General features: G+C 34.2%; 1 protein-coding gene across 3 annotated transcripts in view; it reads right to left on the bottom strand.

The window, feature by feature from the left end:
• Positions 1 to 12,050, bottom strand: part of LOC136038602 (anoctamin-10-like) — a 206,980-nt gene that overhangs the window by 119,612 nt on the left and 75,318 nt on the right. For all 3 annotated transcript variants that reach the window (XM_065721810.1, XM_065721812.1, XM_065721811.1), the window contains one exon: positions 11,025 to 11,244. In XM_065721810.1, coding sequence (XP_065577882.1) covers positions 11,025 to 11,244 — 220 coding nt within the window. The remainder of the gene's footprint in view (positions 1 to 11,024; positions 11,245 to 12,050) is intronic.

The raw sequence follows: 12,050 nt of genomic DNA, 5'->3' as shown, positions 1-12,050 counted from the left end.
CATGTATTGAAGGATAAACGTTTTCAAAGATCACAGATTGTAAAAGAAATAGATTTCTTAAAAAATATACTTTGTGGGTATCTTAATACGTATGATTTCCAACAAATTATATCAATTTTCAAAAATTCTTTTGAACATGTTTTAAGGTTATCAAGGGAAAGATTAAACCAAAAATTTTTGCAATTAAAAAGGGAACATGAAAAACAAAATATTTCAACGTATAAATCTAAACATTTCCCAGGACCAGGTGTGATTAATCTAAGCAAAAAGGAGTTAACCAAAGAACAAAAGAATATCCTTGAAAAAGGTATAAAATTTGGACTATCTCCTAAAAAAGTACCGGTAGAAGAAATAATTTCAAAGATTGAGACAGGGATTCATATGTTTTCAAAAGATGTTAAAAATGTGGATGATTTAAGACTGGGAGTCGTAAATATTTTAAAAGATTTTGGCAATTTTCAAGAAAACCTTAAAAACAAAGATACAAAATTTTGAAAGAATTAAAAAAAGATGATTCTCTAATAATAACGAAAGCAGATAAAAGCAATACGATAGTAATCCTAGAAAAAGATGATTATGATAGTAAAATAGAAACAATTCTAAAGGATATTTCAACATATAAAAAACTTAACTCAGACCCAACCGAATCTTACGTTGCAAAATTAAGAAAGGACTTAGAAGACCTTAAAAATAATCAAAATATCACACCACAGATGTACTATAAGTTCTTTCCAAGGGGATCGGTTTGCCCAAGAATATATGGTTTGCCAAAAATACATAAAACAGACATTCCTCTAAGACCTATAGTGTCAACAAGGAACTCACCAACAGAAAAAATTGAAAAATGGGTAGCAAAGACGCTTAAACCTTTATTATATCTCCAAAAGTCTTATATAAAAAACTCAGTATTTTTAAAAAATAAACTTAAAAATATTGAAATATCAAGTGACTCTAGACTTTTTAGTTTTGATATAAAGTCAATGTATACATATATACCTTTCGATAAATCTGTGTTTGTTTTATCAAAAAAACTTGATGTGCATAAAAGTGAAATGGAAGAATTGTCTGCAGGGATTGAGATAGAAACTATATTAACTCTAATTAAAATAACTAGCAGGTATACTAATTATTTCAAATTTAGAGACAATTTTTACCATCAAGTTAGAGGATTAGCAATGGGAGGACCCTTAAGTCCACTGTTAGCTAATATTTATGTGGAGTATATAGAAAATTTAGCTATTGATACATATTTTTTAAAACCAAAATTTTGGGGCAGATATATGGATGATGTATTAGTTATTTGGAATTATGGGGAATCACAAATTGAAGGTTTTCTGGAACATTTAAATAATTTGGGAGGGGAATTAGTTTTTACAATTGGAAATGAAACAGAGAAAAAATTACCGTTTCTGGATATTTGGATCCATAGAAAGAATAATAAACTAGTGTTTTCAATTTACCGTAAACCAACTAATAACAACCGCTATTTGTCTTTCACATCAAATCACCCGATCCAAGTAAAAAGGGGGGTAGTTATTTCTTTAGTGGATAGAGTGTTAAATTTAGCTTCACCAGAATACATTAGTAGTGAATTAATTTTTATTAAGGATATTCTAGTAGGAAATGGATATCCCGAAAATATGATTTCTCAAATAATTGAAAAAAGGAAAAAAAAGTTACTGGAACCTGTAAAATTAGAAGAAAATGAATCAAATCAAAAACCAAATTACATAACTTTGCCTTATATCCCAAGGTTGTCACAGAAATTAAGGAAAGAATTAAAAAAACATAATATAAAAACAGCTTTTAAATCAGGACAAAATATAAGCTCATGGCTAAATAACGGAAAAGATAAAGTTCCAAGAAATATACAACAGGGGGTATACAAAATTCCATGCTCTTGTGGTAAATTTTATGTAGGTAGAACACAGCAGAATTTAAAAAATAGGCTACAGCAACACAAATATGCGATAGATTGCTCGCTAAGACAAAATAAAAAACTTGATACTTTTGAATCCGCTATAGCTGGTCACGTGTATAATTTTCCTCATCATAGTATTTTATTTGATCAGACAAAAATTATTGATAAGTCTGTAGGACTTTTACAAAGTTTCAGAGAAATTATTGAAATAAAAAAGATTATCTATGGGGGTATTAGTATCAATAGAGATGAGGGGGAATTTAAAATAAATTCAATTTATAATAGTTTAATTAAAGACCAGTCAAAAACTTCAATGAGTATTGGTTTGCATAATTGTCCTGAAACAAGTAATAACCTTGCGAACGGAGGTCAAAGCATGGTCAATGCTGTAAGAAGTCAACGGACGGCAGCTAAAATAGCAAATGAAAAAATCCATTCAATTTATAATTCATAATTGTGTTTCATTAACCTGTAAGATTTTGATTGGATTTGGGGGTTGGGTAACCTCTTTTTCGTATTGTTACAAGTATTTATATTTTTCATTTTTGATAGATCCCCATTTATACAGCGATTGTGGCAGAGGAAAGTGCCAATAGAAACAATTATTGCAGTTTTTTCTAAAGTTACAGTCAAGTGCGGGAGTGTTTGTTTTAAAAATGTGAGTTCTTGTTTCTTTTATATTTGATTGTTTATATTTTTAGTTTGGTTTAGTTGTCGTGGCATTTTTAAAATGTCTTAAAAATAGTCTTAAATTGTTGTAATTTTCTCCCTTTTTGTTTTTTTTTTCCCGTTGAGAAAGGCTCCCGGAGGTGGGGCCGAAATATTCGGAGTATTTTTATTTTTTGTTAGTTAAAGTGTAGTTTTTTTTTTATTTTGTTGTCACTGCTTTATTTAAAAAAATTAAACCCGTTTTTTCTTCAATTATTTGTTTCGTAAATGGAAAAGCAGTGTGGTCTAAGAAATTACTTTGTTGATCAAGGCGGGGGACTGTATACCCTATATATGGTTTTGACCATGCTGATTCCAAAGGTGCATTTTTCTTTTCTGCATCTATATTTTTCAATAGTGGTGAAATTTAAATCTTTTTTAATTTGAGTTTTTCAATATTTAAACAAGTCAGTTTAGTGTTTTCTAATTTGAACCCTAATTTGAAAAAAAAGATGAAAATGTGATTTTGTATGTATTGTTAATTTTTTCCACTGGTTTATCATACTGTACCCATATAAAAGGTTTTTGACCATGCTTATTCCAAAGGTGCATTTTTCTTTTCCATCAGAAAATATTTCCGCGGTGTTTTTCGGAAGCTTGTTTCCAAAATCACTCTAAGTTCACTTTCGTTATTACCATTCCTGATTATAGTAACTAATTACATTAGTTACAATTCCTGAGTCAGGGTAAGATGGCAATTCGTTCTCATAATGCATTTTTTTATGAATTTTTTTTTTTTTTTTTGCACTTTTTTTCTACTTTCTGTTAGTACGGGCTAATTTTCACTGTAATGTCTATGCCGATGCTGGGATCTGTTTTGATATTTTTCTGAACAGATGGAGTCCCACTAATGATGTATCAGCACTACTCATTTCTACTCAGTCATTGCTAAGTGATCCAAACCGAGACTCACCCGCAAACTCACTTGCCGCTCAGCTATACAAAGGAAACAGGAGAGAGTATGAAAAGCGAGTTAAAGCCACTGTTGACAGCTGGGCTGATTCCAGCTTAAATTCTTACGTGTTTTCTTTTAAACCTCTAAGCCTTTTTATTATTTTTCTCTTTTCTTAAAAAACTTCAGTGAAACGACGTCCTTCAGACCAAAAAATGCTTAGATCTAGCGATTTTTGTTGTTTTCGTAATGGAATACATAATAAACATTTCTCAGTAAAAAAAAAATTAAGAAAAAAAAATGTCACCTATGTAATCAGTTTTGAATTATCGCTGCGGAATATCTTTAAACTTGGAATAGTTGTGTATCGCATTTATATAGAATGCTGTCAAATCAAGAAGAGTTTATCATTTAAAATATGTCTAGAGGAAGATCCCAAAAACGCAAATTCACAATTGCTTATCCGTTTGAAGAACAACAACTGGACAATCAGATGTCCAGAATTCAATGGGGCAGTATTCCAAGACAGTCAATATCGATTTCAGTGTAAGCAACGTAGCCCGGAAAAAAACTTGATGGAAGGTCTCATCAAGTTTTTCCGGGCTACTTGAGCTTGTTAGAAATGTCAGTCCTTATGAGACTATGAACCAGGATGATGTGCTAGTGCCATCCAATCCTGCAGCACACTCGGACTTTGGTTTGATAGTTGCTGTCGGACGTGCCTGGAATACAATTCCTGTTGGGATTCGATCGTCCTGTACCACAGGCTCCTTCAAGAAACAGTTAAATAATTTTTTGATTAAAAAAATTAAATTATAATATTGACCAGTTATTTGTATTGTTGAATTATTCAGATTTAATTTAATTAATTAACTATTTAGAATGAATTTAATTATTTAGAATCGGGTGATGTGAGTGTTGTTTCCTCGATGTGTATTTTGTTTTACTATTATTGACTTTTTAAGTATTTTTTTTTTTTAAGTGGGATGTGCGGAGATCAGTTTTACTCGGGTAAGGATTGGTGAGTAGAATCTAAATATATTTTAAGCGTGAATGTATTTAATAGTTATTTGTATTTGTTTTTTGTTTTTTTTTTTTTTTGCAAATAACGGGCCATTGAGCCCTTTGGCAAATTTTTGTTTATAAATGGAAGTATGTTGATAATAAAAGGAGCTTGAACTTGAAAGAAATATTCGGTTGGAAGAAATATGCGGTTAGAAGATGAGCGGCAGCAAGATACAGAAAGAATATGTGTGTCAGCGACAATCACAACGAGTCAAAAATAAAAGTAATGAACAAAGAAATATCCCGTTCGAAGATAAGCGGCAGCAAGAATTAAAACGAGTCAAAAAAAAAGTGAAGAATAAAGAAATATGCAGTAGCAAAACATGCGACAACGAGAAGTGGAAAGAATTAAAATCAAAGTGAAAAACCAGGAAGACAAGCGACAGATAAATTCAGAACGAGTCAAAAGTAAAGACGAAGGAGAAAGAAATATTACGTTAGAAGAACAACGCCATCATAATTTTCGACACCAACAAAATGTGTCGTAATTTAAAAAAAAACTCCTTCGTAAGTTAAAAACACCTCATTTTTTCTAATTTTTCAGAATTAATTCTCCCCCTAGCTCCCCTAAAGAGAGTGGGATCCGTTCCAGTTACATCAATCACGTATCTAGGACTTGTGCTTATTTTTCCCACCAAGTTTCATCCCGATCCCTCCACTCTAAAGGTTTTCCAAGATTTTAGGTCCCCCCCCCCCAAACTCCAAACAATTTCACAAATCCAATCAGGATTTAAAATAAGAGCTCAGAGACACGATATCCTTCCAAACATCACATTTCATTAAGATCCGATGACCCGTTCGTAAGTTAAAAATACCTCATTTTTTATACCTTTTCCGATTTAACCGTCTATTCCGATTAACGATGGTCGAATCGGGGAAACGGTTCCTGATACGCCTGCCAAATTTCACCGTCCTAGCATACCTGGAAGTGCCTAAAGAAGCAAAGCCAGGACAGACAGACCGACAGACCGACAGAATTCGCGATCGCTAGATGCCACTTGGTAGATACCAAGTGCCATAAAAAACACAGCGTACAATCACATGTTAGTATCGAGAAATAAATACTTTGCCACCAGCAAAGAACTTGGAGTCCCTTTAGCCCATCAGATAAAAAAAAATTCCTTCTGCCTCAATTCGATCCCCAGCTGCTCAAAATTCATCAACAAAGACAATAATATAAGGTTATATGATGAACTACTTATATAAAAAAAAACATTTGCAATATTATCTAGGATAAAAAAGGTATATTACATTAGACGTGACTTGCACCCCCCCCCCAAAAAAAAAAAATCGGGAATGGGAAGTCAATTTCAAAGTACTATTTTGCGAAAGTTACGTTTTACAGTAAAGAAAGGGGTTCAATAGCCCTGAAGGTGACATTAAAAACGTACAGAAACAAAAACTAAAAACCCATTCTTTCAAATAAAAGTGGAGGGCGATGTTAAGATATGGAATAAAAGAAAATGTCACATATTTGTTATGTAATAAATGTTTTATTTATTATATATATAAATATGTATATATATATACATATATATATATATATATATATATATATATATATAAATATATATATATATATATATATATATATATATATACTAGCTGTTGGGGTGGCGCTTCGCGCCACCCCAACACCTAGTTGATGGGGCGCTTCGCGCCCCCCGAAGCCCCCCCGCGCGCGTAAGTCGTTACGCGCCATATTAGTTACGCGCCATTGTAGTTGTTTCCCTGTGTCCCACCTGCGAATATAGATAGATTTATGTATGTGTTTCAAACTACGTAAAAATTGCGAATATACAACATTCTTGGCTTTCCCATTGTCTGTGCATATACAAAGCCGTATGTACTAATAATGACGTCATATGCAAACGCTCTTCTTACAAACAAACAAACATGCATACACACAACTTGTTTTTATATAGATAGATAGATAGATAGATAGATACAATACAAATTAACTGCGTAAAACTTGCGAATATACAACATTCTTCGCTGTCCAATTGTCGCTGCATATAAATAGATTGTCAGGTTTACCGACCCTCGAACATGCAACGTACAATTGTCCATGGGAAAAAAATCAGTATTAAGATCTATACCAAATTTTTCTAATGATTGACCTTGAGCTTTGTTGATGGTGATTGTAAATGCTAATCGAATTGGGAATTGCAATCTTTTAAATTGAAAAGGCAGATCCGCTGGAATCATGGGAATGCGAGGAATAAGAACAGCCTCACCCTCAAAAGGCCCTGTCAAGATTGTGGCCTCTATTAGGTTTTCCATTGTTTTTTTTACGGCAAGTCGCGTGCCATTGCAAAGCTTTGGTGGGTTGATATTTCTTAAAAGTATTATTGGTACGCCTATTTTTAGTTGTAGCACGTGTGGTGGAAACCCTGAAAGATCTATGGAATTTAAAATTTCAGATGGATAATTAACCGCTTCATTTGGTTCCAAAACTGTGTCGACTGACTTGTAAAGGACTGCCAGGTCTCGAATCTTGGTCAAAACAATATTGTTGATTTCGTGGACGTCTATATTTTTGGGTGCCAGAATCGCTCTTTCACTTAGCTATTTATTATTTTTATAATTTTTTAGAATATTCGGAAATACTTTTTCAATCAATTCATTTTCGGACGTCACTAAATTACAGAAATCAGAAGGTAGTTGTATACGTCCTGAAATTGAGTCTACTGGGAGCTTTCCGTTTCCAATTGCCAGCAATTGATCTGAAAATGTTTGACCAGAGTCATCGTTTTGCAATCGGACACGCATATTTGTAGTTAATTTTAATACTTTTACGTGTGCCCATAAATTAGAATTTTTCAGGCAAACATTCATTTCGTCTGCAGGAGTTGATCTAGGTATTATAGGTAATGTTTGCCTGAAATCTCCCGCAAGCAATATTAATGTGCTGCCAAAGGGTTTCGACTTCCCTCTCAAATCTTTCAAGCATTGATCCAGAGCCTCGAGCGATTTTTGTGTGCCATTGTGCACTCATCCCAAATAATAAGTTTGCATTGCTGCAATACTTTACCCATCCCAGATGATTTGGAAATATTGCACCTGGGAGTTTCTGTAGAATGCAAATTCAGAGGCAATTTCAAAGCGGAATGAGCAGTTCTTCCACCAGGCAGCAATGTTGCGGCTATTCCGGACGACGCAATTGCCAACGCTATATCATTTTTTGATCGAATTGATGCCAGAATCAGTTTTATCACAAACGTTTTACCAGTACCTCCTGGCGCATCCAAAAAGAAAATTTCTCCAACGTTGTTATCGACACAATGCATTATCGTATCATAAATGTCTTTTTGTTCCGACGTTAACTTGGAAATGTTATTTTGTACATACGACAATAGATCACTCGTACTGTAACTTTGTTCACGATCCAATTCTACACATGTTGAAACAGCAGCGATACGGTTAGGTGAAGGCATTCCCAAATCCTGAAGAGGTTTGTTTGCCATACGTACGCACAAATCTTCTATAATAACTAAAGTGTAGTTATAAATTTCTGATGTAAAATCAAAAGTCATATCTGACGTCTCTAACTGTTTTCGATGGAGTATAACTTCGGACATTTTTGACTTATATTTTTCCCATAACTCTGTAGGAGCTGATGGAGAGCAAGTTGTTAAAATGATGCCAAACAATGCACGAATTTGACTTGGGGTTGACGTTTCGCACGCGTCATTGATGCAGTTATCCCAGTGTTGGTCATTCTCCAATAAATTCAGAGCTTGGCATGCACTACGGTAAGTGTCATGTATAGTACCGTTTACAGTTCTCAAATACTCAAAGGATGTCGGACCGGGTACCTTCACCAAAAGCAGGCGTAGAAAGAAGCATTCATGTTGATTGGGGTGAACGGTGTAGAGTCTTCCTATCGTGGTATCTTTGAAGATGGTAGGTTGGCCGTCGACTGACTTACCCTGTTTATAAATTTGCCCTTTTACTTTGAAAGTAGACATAAATTGATCTGGATTTTCGATTTGGGCTCCAAACGACGTCATTTGGAAACATGAGTTGTATTTTCTGATTTGTGACAAAAAACGCTTAGATTCTGACGTAGTTCCAGTAAGGAAAGTCTTCAATGGCTCTGGTGGTGCAGCCAATAGAGGAAGCTTAACTTTTCCTGAGGCGCAACACATTCCCATTGTTTCACCATTGAATTTCAAGGCCTTGCAATAGGGACAAATTTTAGACATTGTCCCGATTTGAACACATCTACTCAAGCTATAATCATCGACTGGGCTGTACCTGAATGCCAGGCGATAACTTTCAGGTTGCTCTGATTCCTCGGCACGCTTTCTTTTCTTACTTTCTCTATCAGCAGCAAGCCTGATTTCTTGCTGTTCTTGTGATTCCTCGGCACGCTTTCTTTTCTTACTTTTTCTATCAGCAGCAAGCCTGATTTCTTGCTGTTCTTGTGATTCCTCGGCACGCCTTCTTTTTTCACTTTCTCTTTTAGCAGCAAGTCTGCTTTCGCGTTGCTCTGGTAGTTCCTCGGCACGCTTTCTGTTCTTTCTTTCTCTATCAGCCTCAAGCCTGTTTCCTTGCTGTTCTTTTGATTCCTCGGCACGCTTTCTGTTCTTTCTTTCTCTATCAGCCTCAAGCCTGTTTCCTTGCTGTTCTTTTGATTCCTCGGCACGCTTTCTTTTCTGACTTTCTCTATCAGCAGCAAGTTTTTTGGCATAGACCCTTTGAGCATCTTCATCGGCTTTTGCCATTGTAAGTTTATCAGTCATTTTAAACTTAAACATTAATAGATTTCTACGTGAACATATATGTCTTAAATATCTTTAATGACGTCACCGTCATAGCAAAAATGACGACAACTAACTTCATGACGTCAGTCGACACAGAAACATGACGTCACCTGACAGACAGACACACAGACAGACAACTTATTTTTATATATATAGATATATATATAAAAGCTAAAAAACTAAAAAATAGAAAAAACTAAAAAAGAAGAAAAATTTAAGCATGTTTGTTTTTTTGTCTTTTTGTATGTATTTTTTGTATTTTTAAAAAAGGTAAAAAACTAAAAAAAAAAATTAAATAAAAAAAATAAAAAACTAAAAAAAACAAAAAAAGAAGAAAAGAACTATAAAGAAAAAAAATTAAAAAATGAAAAAACTAATAAATGAAAAGAAAAAACCTAAAAAGAAAAAAAACAAAAAAAAAGAAAAAAAACAAAAAAGGTAAAAAACTAAACAGAAAAAAAGCTAAAAAAAAAAACTAAAGAAGCTACAAAACTAAAAAATAAGAAAAAAATTAAAGAAAGAAAAAACTAAAAAACAGAAAAAACAAAAAAAGAAAACAAATTAATAAAAAGAAGAAACTAAAAAAAAACAAAAAAACAAAAAAAATAAGAAAAGAAAAAACTAAAAAAGAAAAAACTAAAAAAGAAACTATATCTATATATATATATATATATATATATATATATATATATATATATATATATATATATATATATATATATATATAAGTTGTTTGTATGCATGTTTGTTTGTTTGTGGGTTTGCATAAGACGTCATTATAAGTATATAAGGCTTTGTATATGACGTCATTATGAGATGACGCTACAGACCGGGGCACCGGGACACAAATGACGACCGGGACACAGGGAATATAAATGACGACCGAGACACAAATGACGACCGGGACACCGGGACACAAGGAATATAAATGACGACCGGGACACTTAAAGAGAAATTACAGACTGGGACACCAGGACACAAATGACGACCGGGACACAGGGAATATAAATGACGACCGGGACACAGGGACACAACTACAACGGGGACACCGGGGGGCACACGGGGGATATATAAATGACGACTGGGACAAAGGGAATGTTCAATCACCATCAACAAAGCTCAAGGGCAATCATTAGAAAAATGCGGTATAGATCTGAATACGGATTGTTTTTCCCATGGACAATTATATGTTACATGTTCAAGAGTCGGTAAACTTAATCTATTTATATGCACAGACAATGGGACAGCGAAGAATATTGTATATTCGCAAGTTTTACGTAGTTAAAAACATATATATTTCTATCTATATTCACAGGTGGGACACAGGGACACAACTAAAATGGCGCGTAACTAATATGGCGCGTAACGACTTACGCGCGCGGGGGGCTTGGGGGGGACGAAGCGCCCCAACCATCTAGGTGTTGGTGTGGCACGAAGAGCTAGCACACCAACAGCTAGTATATATATATATATAGAGAGAGAGAGAGAGAGAGAGAGAGAGAGAGAGAGAGAGAGAGAGATAGAGAGAGCGGAAATAAGTAAATAACACAATCAAGTGGTAGATTTAACTAGCCTTAAATGCCAGGTCAATTGTAAATGGTATAGACAAAGGTTAAATTACTCAAAAACTAAATCAGAGCTCAAATTTTTTAGATTCAAGAGTACTTACCCCACTCAGTCAATCGAGTAGCAAAAATTCGATAGAAACGGTTCATTATCACAATAATCAAGGTGTAAACAATACCCGGTATATAAAGTGCCAGGTCGTGTATAGGCCACTCCTCCTTTTGCTTTGCAAGTAGCCATTCTTCAGACCAAAATGACCACAGCATAATGTAAAACGCAACCAAAAGGCATAGAAACACAACGGGAAGTGATCCACAATAAACCTAAAGTCAAATTAAAAACTAAAGTAAAAGTTAAAAAATGACCATACCATAATGTAAAACGCAACCAAACGGCATACAACCATAAGGAAAGTGATCCACAATAGACCTAAAGTAAAATCAAACCCTAATAGTTCTATTTACTGGTTAACTATCTTATTCGCTAAAACTACAATAAAAGAAAACTAAAAACCCTCGAGTCACGTTTTACGAACAACAGGGTGCCTAGGCTGCCAATATTTTACTTCGAACGAATCGACAAACCAGATGGAAGAGGATGTTCTTGAATGCAATGAAATAAGGTCAAAAGAATATTAGAAGTGAATAAAATGAAGTAAAGTAGAAAAAGAATGAAATAGAGTAGAAACATCATGACAAGGAGTCAAGAGTGAAACTCTAAAACTTGGCATGGATGAGTACCATGCACGGCTGTGGCTCAAGTGCCTTGCTGCTCAGATAAGATGAAGCCAAAAGGCAGAGAAACGCTACGGGAACTGGCCTAAGGTAAAACATAGATCTTTTACTGAAGAAAAATAAAACAACAAACTTTTGGCATGCAAAATAAGGTTAATTTAAAACTAAAGCAAGCAGGCACTAGCTTATACAGGATATGAAACTTTAAACAAATAAAAAATGCAGTGCATTAAGAAATGAATTTAGCAGATAGAGATGAGAAACCTTGTTTAATTGTTGATTGCATAATATGTAAGATGCTCCAAATGAGTGGTTCCCATTAGATTTGGGTCAGGCCCTATCTAGGCATTTCTAAAATCCTGATGACCTCTCATGATTTTAAATTTTATTATTAC

Source organism: Artemia franciscana, chromosome 18, assembly GCF_032884065.1.
Source record: "Artemia franciscana chromosome 18, ASM3288406v1, whole genome shotgun sequence".
Lineage (NCBI taxonomy): Eukaryota > Metazoa > Arthropoda > Branchiopoda > Anostraca > Artemiidae > Artemia > Artemia franciscana.
This window is presented reverse-complemented; position numbering and strand designations above follow the sequence as displayed.